The sequence below is a fragment of the Carettochelys insculpta genome, chromosome 16, assembly GCF_033958435.1.
Source record: "Carettochelys insculpta isolate YL-2023 chromosome 16, ASM3395843v1, whole genome shotgun sequence".
NCBI lineage: Eukaryota > Metazoa > Chordata > Testudines > Carettochelyidae > Carettochelys > Carettochelys insculpta.
In genome coordinates, this window is record NC_134152.1 from 397,912 (window position 1) to 414,130 (window position 16,219).

A 16,219-nucleotide genomic window follows, 5' to 3' on the forward strand; every position below is an offset into this window, starting at 1 on the left:
AAAAAAAAAGCAGTCACGCAGCACTTTGAAGACTAAAAATAATTTATTAGGTGATGAGCTTTCGTGGGGCAGAAATCATCGTGCCAATTCACAGTCAGCAACATTTCCAGTACAACACTATCTCCAGATCTGAAGAAGTGGGTCTGCCCCATGAAAGCTCATCATCTAATAAATTACCTTGTTATTCTTCAAAGTGCTTCATGACTGCCTTTTTGGTTTATTAGCTTTTCATCAGAGCAATTCTCAGCCCTGCTGGGGGAGAGGATGATAATTCCCTTCAGATGCCCTCAATACTTATTTAACTGGGTATCAAGACCACTACAATGGGTTTTCCCTGGCCTGTGGAACATCCAGACAGGGAGAGGAGGACGCAGTTCAGAGATTCTAGGGAGGCAGTGACTCGAGACCTCCCCCTCACACTTAGACTGTTTTAATCAGCTGGCCCAGATGGATCCTGAGACTAAGGCACAAGTGATGTTAGACTGATTTTAGAAAGGACTACCCTCTTTATCCATAAAGCTCAGTGTAGCCCTTCCTTAATCTTAAAAAAACCAACCCAATAAACAAAACAAAACATCTGATGAAGTGGGTCTTTGCCCATGAAAGCTTATGCTCCAGAATAACTGTTAGTTTACAAAGGTGCCACAGGACTTCTTGTTGTTCGCAAAAACAAATCAAGCGACCAGCAGACGGAAACCATTACGTGCTACCAAATATGGACAGATTCTGGAGGGTATAGGAAGGAAACTAGGATTCAGAAGATGGGAGGAGGCGAGGACATCCCCTCCAATCACACAAAATGCAACGAGACATTTAGGAGGGTATGAAAACATCATTTAATGTCTGGAATCTTTGCAAACATTCTGAGTCCCGACACCTTTCAGGGAGCCAAAAGATGGCATGTTCTTTAGGTAGGCATGAGATAAGGTAGACTTAAGAGCTGCTGTAGGACTTGATATCACACACATTTTCATAGGCATATTTCATGCCATCTACTTAAGGCTTCAGAGCATGATAGCTTCACTACAATCCAGGGTCAGGCATGAAGGCTACTGCAGTCACTGTGAACTAGGATGTATCTGTAGGAAGATGCTACCAGCCGCAGGAGTCAGAAATTGCTGGCGCTATTCAGTTCAATAAGGGAAGGGTTTCCACTCCCAAATCATTACCAGAATTTTCCAGAGGCCAACTGCTACACACAGATTACAGTGTTTGGAAAACTGCAGCATTTGAAACACTGGAGAAACATGCAGGAGCACCACGGCAGATGGGATAGCCATCTTCACAATGCAATAATTGAGCAGGAGGTCATAAGCAGATGAAACACACTCTGCATGTGTAGAAAAATCTGCAGCACCTATGCCCCCATCACCCATGGTCACAGCGCTCGTGTTCAGATGGCAAATGGTGTTGCAAATGCACACTCCCCCTTAGAGAGCAATAGTAAGCTGTCCCAGTCTCCTCAATTAGACTGCCACGTCCCTTTCCCAGGGCCACCACCCCACCCTGCCCCCGCGCAATGCTTTAAAATAGCTTTAACACTGCCCATCGGCTTGGTCCACGGCTGACAGCACTGCAAAGAGGAGGCCATCAAGAGTCCTGCCTTAGAAATACACCCAAGCTCTGAGTGGATGTCCTGTCCAAGATCTGCTGGGCAATGTGAGCAAGGGCAGGGAAGGCAGAGCTCTTGGGAAACTCCTGGAGGAAATCTCTGCCCTCCTCCAACCACTGGGCGAGCTGGGGATCAAGGGGAACACACCCTGTGTGAGAGGGCGAAAGGAGAGAATGACTGTGAGACCATTAGGATGAGTTAAAGAAACGAGAATACACAGATGCAAGTCAAAAACCCAGAAAGGTGGGTATGAGATACCTGCACCAACCAAAGGGAAGACAGAGTAAGACAAATAGGACTAAGCAATAACAACTCCCTCAGTGCTTACCTGAAAGACTATGTACTAAATAGGCAGCACCAAAGTTCCTTTCTACCCAAAAATGTCAGCTATCAGTGCTTCTAGTATCACTGCCAAAAAAGATTTACTCTGGCACTGCTGTCAAGACTATTCCTGGGTCCATGATTTTTTTTGGGGGAGGAGAGCTGGGCGGGTGGGGAATAAATAATTAATGAGGTTTAAATAAATGCTTCATTTCTCTCACACAAGTACCACCGAACTTTCAGTGGTGCTGCCTAGGTCCAAAGACAGAATGGACTGCCAGTATCTCTGCCTCAGCTCTCTCCTGGCCAGAAACACAATAACCACATCCCTTCGGCAGCGCTATGCTACTCTCCCAAAACAAGCTCTAGTCATACCTCAAAGGAAGATGCTCCTTCTTAGTTTACAGTTTGGTTTCTGGATCCCCTTCCACACTTCTTCTGGCATAGTGTTCTGACCACTCACCAACCATTTGTCCCTCTGATCTACCCCTTTCTAGGAAGGGCTTTGTATTCAAAAGGCACTCACCTAGGAATGGGACTTCAGCATGCCTGGCCAGCTCTTCACCACCCCCCTTGGAAAAGATGTTGGTGCACTCCTGCAAGAGCAGAAGAAACATCATTCAGTCACCAGGAGCTTTCCAAAGCAGCAGTTCTGCACACCAGTGAGCACCACAGATGGGCACCATGACTGTTCACCTTGGTACATTTAAACTAAGACAATGCAGAGAATTATAGTTATCTGAGCACTCTGTTCATTTGCCTGTGGAAGCTGCCAATTCTTTTCCCCTGCCCCCACACCTCATGCACTCTCTCCAAGACCTTCTTATCCATCACCACCCATCAGGAAAACAAGAGCTGACCCTCCTGAATCTACTCCAACAGCCAGCCAAGGAAGGAGAACAGGATTCACAAAGTGGTACAGTCAGCTGTGGACCACAGTCAAGAAAAAATCAGTTCAAACCATAGGCCTCATGAACAACAGTGCAGCAAATTGGATAGCACCCCACTGAGGCAAAGGGGTACTTAGCCATGGGTTAGTTTTAAAGGGCTCACCAAACAGTGCGGGCAGACGAAACCACTCATGTTCTCTATGATCCCAATCACTCGTATGCCTGTCTTCTTACAGAACGTCAGCTCTCGTCTGACATCCCCCACAGACACCGCCTGTGGATACAGAGTCCTCGGGAATCAGTGATAAAGGGCCAGAAAAGCAGAAAGTGCATGCCTGCTTTGTTGCCCAATTGTCTGTTGCTGCCAACCCTTGAGATTAGGGCAGGATACATACACACATTGCATGGATGAAGTAAACAGAAATGCAGAATTAATAGCCATAGAGAGACTAACATTCATACAGCATCATGGAAACACAAACCTTAAGGCAGAATGGAGGTGGATAAAGTATTAGTTTGGTATGACCCAAGGCCAGAATGGGGAAACATCTACCCCCAAAAAACCCAGAGGGTTCTATTCTAATAAACATCACATGCCTGTGGTGTTGTGACCAAGACTGCCCCTAGGGGCATGTATGGGCGAAGGGATTCCACTGTGGAGATGTGCTCATCTGAGGTCCCTGGAGGTGTATCCACAATAAGGAAGTCGAGTTCTCCCCAGGTCACGTCCGAGATAAATTGCTTTATCAAAGCTGCCAAAGCAAAATGGAAGAAAATCTTTCAGCAGAGGTGTGATCTATAATCCTGAAAGCATGTTAGTAGATCAGCACAGTGTCAGAACAGATAGGTACAAATGGGGCGGGGGCCATCTTTCACAATTTGATTGTGTGTCTGGTAAAGATGCGCAAAATAAATAAATAATCTGGGTTCAGCAGTCAAACCCTGTAATCCATGCTATCACAAGGAGTAAGGGAGGTCAATAGAAGAAATGCTCCCAATGTTCCCATTGACCTTCCTAGTGAGGATAGTCAGGTAAGCCAATTTCTCATACGTCAGTTCTAACTATGTAATTGCCATAACCAGAACTGCATATCTGAAATTGACTTATTCTCCTAACGTAGTCCAAACCTCAGTGTTTTTATCTTGCCCTATAAGAAAGGCGTACAGATGTCAAGAGGTTTGTTCATTCGCCATGGTCATTGAGAATCTGTTGTTTGCCAATAGCTGCAATCTTTATAGATGCCTGGCTGGAGAGCACAGGATAGATCTACCAGCTTTTGCCCCATGGCTGGTTTACGCTACGCTGTTAAGATTGACATACATTGCCTTATGTCTATCTAACTACATCAGTGTACACACTACAGCCATGCTCCTGCAGACATAAGTGCCCTATTACACAGGCATAACTTCACCACCACCAGAAGCACAAGGTTTATATTGTTGCAATTAAGCAATACAGTGTCTGTGTAGACACTGTAGCCCTTATATTGTCCGTCTTGTTAATTTCCTGGCAGAAACCCTGCTTCTCAGTGGGAGCTAGGGTGAAAAGCTTAGAGTAGTTTAAGATCCTGACCCCAGTAGGGAGCTGCAGCAAGCAGTCTGTTACAGGTGGTGGGAAAATGGGGAATGGTAGGTTGGGTCAAGAAGCCCCAGGCAACTATCCCTCCCGAAGGAGGAGGGGTGGGAGCCCAGGGGGCAACCAAGCTCCTGGAAGGTAACTGCCAACAAAGCTGGGAGACTTAGGTCAGCGGAAGTGCTCCTGATGAGGACATGTGCCATCAACCCAAGAAGGGTATTGTAGGCATATGCCACTTAATATGGGTCGACATAGGTTTACAGTGTACACATATACCCAAACACCACCAAACAGCTATCACACAATGGACACTTTCAGCCATTGATGATCAGGCCTAGATCAGAACTAAAAAGCAAGAGGTCAAGGCTTCCTATGCTACCTACATCTAGGTCATCCAACCCTAGTTCAACTGCTCAAACATAGCAGGAACTCCAGACTGCAACCCGTGCGTAAACAGAAGGGAACTGTGAGCAGTATCCAAGACAAGATCAGCCTGTAAGTAATGCAAGCATGTGCTTCAATGAGCTCCATCTCTGCAAGATGTGCCCTTGCATGGGAGAATGGTCAGAAGGCATGCAGTAGGGCCTGGGCCAGCCCAGGAGGGAGAGACACCCAGCCCTGCTCCACTCTCAATCAAGACCTGGCCCCAGCCGCAGCTCTGTTTTGCCCCCAGGTCAGCTCTGCCTCTAGCCACAGTTCCCGTACACCGCACCTCAACCAGTTCTGTCCCCAGCTCTGCCTTCAGCCCAGGCTCCTTTACTGAAGATGGAAGCCTGGGGTGTGCAGTAACAGAAATGGGATGCACCAAGAAAAGTTTGGGTGCCACTGATTTATGGTCACTATCAAAAGTAAAAAGCATTCTGTACCATTTTTCTTGGGTCCTCTCCACACCACAGCATCGTCTGGCTTCTCCAGCAAGAAGCCAATTGACATGAGGGAGATGCTTTTGTCTTGGTCCACGAAGACAGGCACCCAGCCACTGTCACACTGATGCACCCCCTTGCCCTGGACTTTGAGCATTCGAGGGATGCTGGGGCCACATAGGTCCACATCTAGGATCCCCACCTGCCAGTGAATAGTGGAACCATTCAGATATACATGAAGACAGCACAAAGGGTTATCACAGAACCAAAAATATAACTTTCCACTGACTTCTGCAGCCCAATCTTAAGGAAAGGGTGGTTTAGAAGTCTATACATCAGACAAATGGGGTGCAAGAGGTTAAGCAGTTACCCTGTAAGTATTATGCTTATTGGTCGGCTTACCCAATAAACAGATAACCAGCCAGCCGAAGCAGCCCCCTGCCTGTGGTGTAGGGGGCCTGGCTGGAGCAGCTCCCTGCCCACAGCTCTTTGTGATTAACCAGCTAAATTATAAAATTTTAATCGTTTAACCAGTTATTTTAATAGTTTCTTTACAACTAGAATTTAAAAAGCACAGGAAGCACATGCTCAAATTCTGGATGAGTCCAACAAGCTCTTCCCCTTTCCAAGAGAGACTAGTGTGTCTTCATGGAACTTCGTGGACAGAGAGCTTTCAAATGAGACCTTAAAAAACATGGCCCATCTGCTTTGCAGGACTTTAGAGTCTTTGGGACATTTAGTTTGCCCCATGTCCTCTGCCACAATTGCCCATTAATTCTGCAGTTGTGTTGGGTGGTTGCACACTGCTCCCGCAATACCCCCACCTTCCCAAGAACTGGCCACACTTGATGGTGCGTGTGTATAAAATGCTTTGAGAGGCTTTGCTACAATGCACGTTGTAATCATTCATTCATATAGGTCGTGTCCAGCTTATATGCACAGGGCGGCCCCTCCTTGTTCTGTATCATTCACCCATCTGCCTTTTCATAAGCAGAAGCTCAATGTCCTCTCAGACTTCTAGAACCTTTAGAGAGATTTTTACCTTCCATTTCTCTTTCCTCCTCGAGCCCTATAACTTTGCATTGCCCACATAACAGCTGCCCTGAAGATGACAGGCAAGACAACAAGACGACCTTAGAGAATAGTGCCAGCAAAGGCCAGGACTCAATCTCAACCTGGTCTCCATTCACATCTCACATGAGAGTACCCTAGTACCTTTTAGCACCTCATATAGCCAAACCTACTCAGCCCAGGGCAAACATTACTTCGGAAAGAGAGACAACATGGCCAAGTGATTCAACTGCGGCACACATGTCAAGGAACCTGAGCTGTACTCCCTGCTCTGCCACTGTCTCCCTGTATGACTTTAGACAAGCCACTTCCCTACTCTGTGCCTCAATTTTCCTCTAAGCATAGTGTGGACAATTATAATAACTTTTGCAGAGCACTTTCACAATACTTTGACATATACAGAAACTTTATAGAAGGACCTCAAAGCTACACTTCGCAGCTTTTTTGGTCACATAAATGCAGAAAAAAAACAAAGTTTATAGTAAAATTAACTTTAGCTCAACTTCAGCAGCATCTGCTTAAAATAGCGTAATGACTAGATAGAAAATGCCACAAGAAGTTTCTTGCCTATATTAGGAGCATAAAGCCCCAGAGTAGAATCTTAGGTGCACACAGGGAAGGAGCATATACTCCTAAAACTGCCACATGGAAGCTCACTCACCTTCTTTCCAGCCCGCTGTAAAGCCAAAGCCAGCTCAGTGGAGATGGTGCTTTTTCCCACGCCACCTTTTCCTGAGAGCACCAAAAGGATGTGCTGAACCCCAGCGAGGTTACCTCTCTCTGTGAAAGGCAAAAGAACAATCCTGAGACATCCCAGAACCTCTACACAGCATTATGCTGCATTCAGAATGCAGGAATAGCAATGCCATAAGCAATAGACTCAGAGGGGTTGCTGTGCTAGTCTGTAGCTTCACAAACAACAAACAGTCCTATAGCACCTTAAAAACTAACAAATAATTAAATAAATTTGTTAGTTTTTAAAGGTACTACAGGAATGCTTGTTATTTGTGAATACCACAGGCAATCAGCAAAGAGACTTCTCATGTTTCACAGCTAGGACATCATTCCCAATACAGGAGCTATCACTTTGACTGCATCTACACTACGAGATAAATTTGAATTTAATTCAATTAGCTCGATTTTAGCACGTGACTGTCTTCACTGTAAAGACCATTAGCTTGATTTTGGGTGCCCTCATCTTGAGCTGTGGACTCATGTTAGTATGGGAACCTGAGAAATGGCTTTTTTCTTTCTTTCTATGCTACTAGTGCTGTGAGTGCATCTACCCATTCAAATAGCCCCTGCAAGGGGTTTGTGGCTCTGCCTGTACAATTGCTATCTTTTTCCTGTGCTGCCTGGTGCCAGCTCATGACCCACCAAACCACATGTCAACAAGGCTGTGGTGGGGGTTGTGCTTACATAACACACAGAGAAACTTCTTCTCAGAGGTATACATTTCTGTGCAGACCCCCTTTTCTCCCCCACAGGAGCCACACAGTCTGGGTCTTTCTCACAATCAGCCACATCACGTGGGTAGCTCCCAACCCAATAAAAGGATGTGCCTTTTGTTCAGTGCTGACAATGCTGCCAGTCATGTGTTTAGGGCTCCAAGGATGGGAAAGAGATTATGGGCTTTGTTGCTGCTGTGGGGATGTCTCTTCCGGCGGTTAAGATACTGGGGGCTTTGCTGCTGCCATGGGGAAGTCTCCCCCTGTGGCTAAGGGGCTTGCTGCTGCCAGGGAAGGACCATCTCAACTGGTCCTCCACTGACCACCACCCCCTTGGCCCATACCAGGGCTTGCTGCCACCAGGGAAAAGTCTTCCCCCGATGGCTAAAGGACTTGCTGCTGCCACTGCGGAAAAGGTCTCACTGCCGCTGAGGAAGGACCACCTCAGCTGTCCCTCCCTCTACTGACCCCGCCTGCTTGGCCCATGCAGGGCTTGCTGCTGCCAGGGAAAAAGTCTCCCCAATGGCTAAAGGGCTTGCTGCCTCCAGGGAAGGACCACCTCAACTGGTCCTCCACTGAACCACCCACTCCTTGGCCCATACGGGGGCTTGCTGCCACCAGGGAAAAGGTCTCCCCCAGCAGCTAAGAAATTCGGGGTTTGGCTGCTGCCATGTGGAAGGACCACTTCAACTGGTCATCCACTGAACCACCCGCCCCTTCACCCATACCAGGGCTTGCTGCTGCCACGGGAAAACCAAAAATTAATTTTTCCTGCACTTTTCTACCCTCTTTCTTTTCATTTTAAAAAACAGTCCTGGCCCCCACATTCATTTCTGGGATCACATGCACGCAATGATGGGAAGTGGGACAAGCTGATGGCCAGCTGAAAACACAGCTGCTGCACACGTTGGCAATGTAATGTAGGGGGAAACCAAAAACTCTCTCTTCTAATTTTGAGGGTCTCTGCATTATTTCCACAGATTGACATTTTCAGTGATTAGGAGAATGAGGAATATGCAATGTGGGAAGATGATGTCAAGACCAGCAAGCATACCCAGAATGCCATGGGGATGAGGGAACTGTAGGATAGCTTCCCATGATGCACTACTGCAATAGTCAATGTTAGCCAATTTGCATGTGGCAGCAATGACTCAACTTTGTGGGGAGCACAGTGGAAGTGAGGATGTTCAAACTCGAACTCAAAATTCCAGAATTAGAAAATTTATAGAAATAAATTTGAATTAATCTTAGTGTAGATGCATCCTTTGTAACAAAGAAATGTTGGCTAAGGTGTTGCAAAGTAATTAAGAGAGGAGGGCAACCCGAGTCAAAATGTGATAGATTCTGAATAGATGATTATTAGCTAGGAACAGGGCTGAGACTGATCAGCTCAACATACATCCAGTGGGCGGTGAGGACTTTGGCTCTGATTCAGCAAAGCACTTAAATTGACCTCAGTGGGACTTATACACAGCTTGAGCACTTTTATCACTACTGCTCTGGGCCAGATTGCAGCTTGGGAGCTAGTAAAATGCTCTGGGCCATCCTCCTCCTCAGTAGTCCAGTCCCCTAGGACAGTGGTTCCCAACCTCTTCAGTAAGGTGGCGCTTGTCAATGGGACAAACAATCCCACGACACACACACTTTTTTCAGTTGAATCGATTGCTCACAAACATTTACTTATATTTACTATGGTTACGGTCTTAGAGAGGTTTGCAACATAGGAGTGCATATAACAAGCTAAACAACAATCAAATGGTAAGAGAGGTAGCCATATTAGTCTGTAACCTAACAAACCAAAAAAGTCATCTTTAAAGTGCTACATGACTAACAGAATAATTTATTAGGTGATGAGCTTTCATGGGGCACACCCACTCCTTCAGATCTGGAGATAGGTAGAAGTGGGTCTGCACCATGAAAGCTCATCACCTAATAAGGATCAAATGGGATGTTGAGTAATGGAGTAACTGCTGAAATGTTCGATTACTCATGGGATGGGGAGGTGGGGCCATAGAGCTCTGCTGGAGCCAGACATGGCATTTGATTTAAACTGCATCCCAGCTCCAACAGACTCCCGTGCTCCCTCCCCTTGACAGAGCAGAGAGGGGATGTGGGCTCCCTGCCACCCCATTCAGCTGAGAACCAGCATTTCAGCTGCCTTCTAGTGTCAATTGGCTCCTGTGGAGTTGGCATTTCCCCTCACAGCAGCACTGCAAAGACAAGGCTGCCTGAGCCCTAGCTGGTGTAGAGTTGGGAGACTTCCCACCCATCAGGTGGCTCTGCAAAGAGGGACAAGGGGAAATTGATGAAATTGCATGGCACACTTGAATACTTCTTGTGACACACCAGTGGCACACTGGTTGAAACCTTCTGCCCTAGGATTTTCTTTCCTGTGCTGCATAGATCTTGTTTTTCTAGACATGTCAGCATCTTATCTTAAATTTTCTTCAGTTGTTTGCTTCATTGTCAATGTTAGCTATAGTTTAAGCAGCCTCCGTTTATGACTAGTACACAGTGTGCTGAGAGAAGGGCTGTAAACTAATTCCTCTGATATTCTTTAAATGAAATAGATCTAGTAGGCCTTGGGACATGCTGGCAAAGGCAGGGAAGGAAGAAAACCTGAAACGGCTGATTTAAAGGTCCAGCAAGAGATAAACACTAGACAGTCAGCTTTTGATTTAGTAAATTAATGCAAGGGAGGGATGTCCGTTAAACCCGGACATCCATTAATCAGAGGGTTTACTGCAACCCACCTCCGCCAGGCACACCCAAATCCTCCCTGCAAAAATATGCCCATTACTCACTGCCTCAGGAAGAGCCGCTGGAGGTCGCCACTGCTGCTGCGGGCCTTGCCATACATGGCATCAAAAACTGCACCTTGGGCAGCAGCAAGGATCCTGCCATGGTTGGAGGCTCCACCACATGCGGCAGCAAGAACTGCCACTGCTTCCTGGAAGAGCTGCCACACACTCCGCCCACCAGGGATGGGGCACATACATGGGCAGGTGGCACTCATGTAGTCCCCCCATCCCTGGTGGGAGGAGAATGTGGTGGTTCTTTCAGGTTGCAGCAGCTCTGCAGTGGTAAATACACTGGGGAGGTGGAGGGTATTTAGAATCTTACGGGCGCTGATTAAGCAGACTTCAGGAACAGCGGACCCCGTTCATAAAGTCTGCTAAATCAGGTTCTGTAAAAATCAACGGTTTACTGTAGGGCTCTGAAAGCAAGAAAAATTCAAAATGGAGATAAACTCTTTAACCCACAAGTTAACCCATATTAACACACTTATTTCACTACTGCAATGACATATAAGGTGAAATTAACACCTTTGTACCACCCCTAGACTGAAGATCTGTCTTGAGTCACAGAGCAGATTAAGTGGGAGTGTGAGGATTTTTAACCAATGGAATTCAAACGTGACCCAAGGGGATCAGCTTTAAGCATGAGGGACAGGGAAAATGTGTATTGTTACAAGTTTCTGGAACTCAGAGCAAAGGATACTGCCTCATGGCAAAGTAGAGACCCTGGTTAGAATTTCTAAATTTATATGCTATATTTGATGGAAGGCTGGAATTTCCTGTACCTCTAAGACCAAAGATCACGGACTATTTCAAGGATAAATGTTTCATGCATCACTAAAAACAAAGCTTCTACACCACAGATTTTCAATAAACCTGCCTTTCCAAAAGGTAGAAAGAATTAATTTCTGGGACTGTGTGTTCCGGCAAAGGTCTTTACTGCTAAAAATCAAATATATTTTGTTATGTGGGAACAGGCAGAAATCACAAAGGGAGCAATGTGATTAACCTGATTTTACAGCAAGAATGTCATCTAATTTTGTTTTAGTTATATTTTGTTATGGAATGTTACTTTAAGAATTTCACTGACAAAGTTAACTAGAGGCCCAATTACAGCTGTGCTTGCAACCAGAAACTGGGCTGGAAGACAGTTCACAGAAACTTGTACAGGTCTCTTGCTGGTAGCAGGAGGAGCTCCATTGGGGGGGTAAGGCCAGGTCCTGTGCTGGATGGGGACGGGGCTGGTATGGTGCGGGGGAGGGCAGTGGGCTCTGTCGGGGTGGGGCTGGGCCAGGCCCTGTGCTGTCTGTGGGAGGGACTGGGGATGGCACAGTGCAGGAGCGCTTTCTTGAGGGGGCTGGGACAGGCCTCAAGCTAGCTGGGAGGGGGCTCCATTGGGGGCTGGGATGGGCCCTGCACTGGGTGAGGGAGGGGCTGGCACTATGCAGGGAGACGGCATCAGGGGGGAGACTGGGGGAGCCCAAACTGGCCAGGGAGGGTCTGGCACGGGGGGCGGGGTCTGTTGGGAGGCTGGGGCGTGCCCCACACTGGCTCGGAGAGGGGCTGGAACATGGTAGAACCATGCCCAGATAAACAGACGGACACAGCAAAAATAAAATACATGAGGATATCAGCTGCAACCTCTGCTGCAACTTGCATATTTGATACAGCTCCTTGAAGGTTTTTCTAAGGCCTGAATTATAGCTAAAGCCTGTCAATGAATCTTTTTACCATCTGTACTACTTCACTAATGGGTTTAGTAGTCCAGTAGAGAACTACCCACACCTGACTTAGGGGTGAAAGAGGACTAGTGGAATTTCAAAAGCTCCTCATATTTCTAAGTGGTCAGTCATGCATCCTGAAAACCCTAAGGACTCAGGTGTAAAGGTAAACACAATCATTAGTAAGTCCAGGAAGAAACAGCAACAGTTTACATGAGTCATCAAGGAATTTCCTGAAGGCTCATATATCAAAAGTGGGGTGTACCTCAGACTGGTTCTGTTCCCTGAATCTAAACCATCATAAGCAACACTTGAGAGGAAGATGTGGTCTCTAGCCTAGAAGAGGTTTTCAAATTTTTCAGAAGATCTAAAATAGCAATCAAGGGAGAGGAAGACTTTTACTGAAGAAAAAGCTGAGTGAGAAAAATAAACTTCACCTTGAGATGGAGCCTGCTTTGACCATGGGAGAAGTAACCAGAAACTCAGCCAAAGGTAACTTTTAGCACTGATCTCTGTTCAATTTCCATTTTGTAATTTCCCTGTTTAATGGGTGTTTAATATCTAATATCCTTCTATGCAGGTTCACTTTCCCCCATAATTTTTAAAACCTTTTTGTACACAGATGAACTGTTTGATTGTCACATAGGTAGGGAACACATTAGACAGCATTTACATAAGAACAGTCACACTGGCTCAGACCAAAGCTCCATCCACCCAAGTATCCTGTCTGCCAACAGTGGTGAACACCAGGTACAATCTCTCACCTGCCACCCATCTCCCCATTCTAAAACAGAGGCTAGGGACACCACTCCTTACCCATCCTGGCTAACAGCCATTAACGGACCTAACCTCCATGAATTTATCTAGCTGTTTTTAAAACCCTGTTATAGTCCTAGCCTTCCCAGCCTCCTCAAGCATAGCATTGTTATCCTCTCAAAAGGGGCATAGATGAGAGAAAGAAGTGCGTATTCAAAGGCTAGATTCACAAAGGCTATGTCTCCATGTATCGCTTTTTCTGGAAGTAGCACGCTAATGAGCTAACCAGAAGATGCTCATTAGCATATTGGCACATGGTTCAGAGTCTGGAAGAAGCTTTAGGGGAAGAAGGGACATCTGGAATGAGGGTTTCCTTCCAGAAGATCCCCACAGGCCACACATCTCCAGGTATACTTCGGAGTCCAGAAGAGCTTCTTTTGGACTCCAAACCACGTGCCAATATGCTAATGAGGCATGGAAAATTTGCATCTGTGCCTCATTAGCATCTTCCAGTTAGCTCATTAGTGTGCAGCTTTCAGAACAAGCAGCACGTGGAGATGCAGCCAAAGAGAAGTAGCTACCATTTTAGGTACATGAAGCTAACATGTGGCAGGACTTCAAGGTCCTCAAGCCCCCTATTCCGCTGCCACCTTCTGGCTCCATAGGCACCCACACCTCATCTACAAGAAATCCTGTAGCACCTTATAGACTAACAGCTATTTTAGAGCATAAGCTTTCATGGGCAAAGATGCATCTGACAAAGAGGGTCTTTGGCCACCAAAGCTTATGCTCCAAAATAGCTGTTAGCCTATAAGGTGCTACAGGATTTCTTGTTGGTTTTGAGGATATAGACTAACTCAGCTACCCCTCCGATACTTGTACATCTCACTTGAAGGATGCACACAAAATCAGTGAAGATCTGACACTGCCAAGCTCCTCAGTGCACTAAGTGATGCTTAAGTCCCAATGGGATTCATTGGTTAGGTGGGCCCCCTGCCCATATCTCACTTGCAGGGCTTGATCAGCAGTTGTTCTTTGAGGCCCTCATTTAACAGACAGCCGGATGACATGCAGAAGAATGCCCGAAAGACCAGTGGTTAGGGTTCTCACTTTGGACGTGACAAGGACCTGAACTGTGACCACTCATACTCTGGGAAAGTGCCTAGTTTCCCATGTGATGGGCTATTCTGGAGTGCATCTCTTTTAGCCATTCCTGTTGGAATCAGGCCACTTAGTATGAAATACTTAACTACTCATTGCATCAGAAAGACTGACTCTACCACCTAGTGGTTAGGTCACTCACCTAGGATGTGGGAGTCCCAAATTCCAGTCCCTATTCCAATGAACATTTAATAAGTTTATACGAAGTGGAACAGCACCCACCCCAAGCACCCAACAGCACAGCAGTCATCATACTCTCTAGGAAAGGATGCCCAAATTGGGTGGAGCAGGGATTTGAAAATGGGTCCCCCTTCCACTTCCAAGGGCCCTGATCTTTAGACTGTTGGAGTGTCCATCAGTGTGCATCTCTCATGCATGCACACATGAGCAAAATAGACAGTGGGCTGACTTGTCTTAGGACTTGAAATGCTGCAACAACACAGCTATAATGGTGCATCATACCTGCCAGTTACAATGACGACAGTGATTCTCTCATCAGCGTATGTAACCCCCCTCCTATCTAGAGTATGCAATCCAGGCTATGTAATCTTTTGAGTCTATTTCTGTGTGCATTTCCTTCCACTTCAGACCTTTGAGGTTTTGTATTTTTACATATGTTTATATTTTTAAAATTTTGTAAGACACCTTGAATATTTTAAATAGAGAGGTGGGGTAAAAATATTTTTATTTTTTCCATCAATCCAGGTACATAGGGACTGTGGATTTTTGACACCTCAAGCAACTTAATTTTCTAGTGTAAATCAGCTCTTAGGTACCTATGTGAAGGAGCAACAGGACATCTGTGACTCAAGCAGAGCTCTGTGACTCCCTCTGGACTGTAGTATGTATCTATTGACCTTGGGTTTACCTCCCACTCCCTTCCTTGACATTTCTGTTTGGCTAATATCTTCAGCTTCAAGCTTAGCATGCTTAGCCCAATTCTGGTCAGCCCTATCCTTAGTACCTAACTTTCCCCATGTCTAGGCACTACACTCTGGGCTGAGGATTTCCTTGGGTAACAGGACACCTAAAGGCTCAGGTGCTACAATGCTCAACTCTGCAACATCTAAACCTTTTTATGGTTTTAGCCCTAAATGATGCTGGTCATATGAAAAGTGAAAACACAGAAGGAGTAGGACTGAGCTGGGTTACTTGAACTACACCACAAACTCTTGGTAGTGTCCTCAGTTTTTCTGCAAAGCGCATGTAGCATAGCTGAGAAAGCCTTGTACATGAGAACTAGTGCTGTGCTGTTTTAGGTACTATCTACACACTAACATCTCCTGTGTTAGACCACCACATAATTTGCTTATCTGTACATTTGGGACAAGCCACCTCACAACCATGTCCCAGACACAGCAGATTTGGACCTCACAGACAATAACTTAACAAAAAGTTAATAGCCCTCAACACATCAGCGACCCCATGTCTTTGTTTTACACGTTCTCCTTGCTACATTAGATGCAATTCTCCCTTCTAACACGCATTTTAAACTTCTCCTCAGCCATCTAAGGCCACACCTCTCCCCACGTGCGAGCGCCAACCGGGAGAGGCCTGCTGGCACCAGCCAGGCCACAGCGCCCTCAGGCATCCCCAGCCGCCGAACACCGCCACGGTACTGAGCGCAGTCAAAGGGGGACATGTCTCCTCTGTCACGGGCAGCGACGGGCCCCAGCTGCGAAACGCTTTCAGGGCTGGCGGCACGGAGCGGAGCACGGCCGGCATCCAGAGCGCTCAAGTAGCCGCCGCTCGGCAACGCCTCGCGCCAGGGAGTGCCTCGCTCTCCGCGGCCAGCTTCGAGCAAGGACCGGGAGCCCGCAACAGCGGCTGAACTGCAGGGCTTCCCCCAAGCCGGTGGGTTCGCGGGCTCCGTCCCAGCGCTCCGCGGTAGCAGCGAGGTGGTAGCTAGCGCCGCTTACTCTGTTCTGAGCCCTAGCAACCACTTACCCGCCGCCATAATACCGCTAGCACAGGGTTCTACTGCGCCTGCCAGCTCCGAGCT

The 16,219-nt window shown here is 46.8% G+C and overlaps 1 protein-coding gene across 1 annotated transcript; it reads right to left on the bottom strand.

Moving 5' to 3' along the window:
- Positions 1–812: 812 nt before the first annotated feature.
- On the bottom strand, positions 813–16,215 carry NUBP2 (NUBP iron-sulfur cluster assembly factor 2, cytosolic). Its single transcript, XM_075011287.1, has 7 exons — positions 16,165–16,215; positions 6,995–7,113; positions 5,266–5,464; positions 3,421–3,575; positions 2,987–3,097; positions 2,460–2,529; positions 813–1,760 (listed from the first exon to the last, which is right to left on the bottom strand). Exons 1-7 carry the CDS (start codon positions 16,172–16,174, stop codon positions 1,591–1,593), a joined length of 834 nt encoding a protein of 277 aa, XP_074867388.1. The 5' UTR covers positions 16,175–16,215; the 3' UTR covers positions 813–1,590.
- Positions 16,216–16,219: the final 4 nt, after the last annotated feature.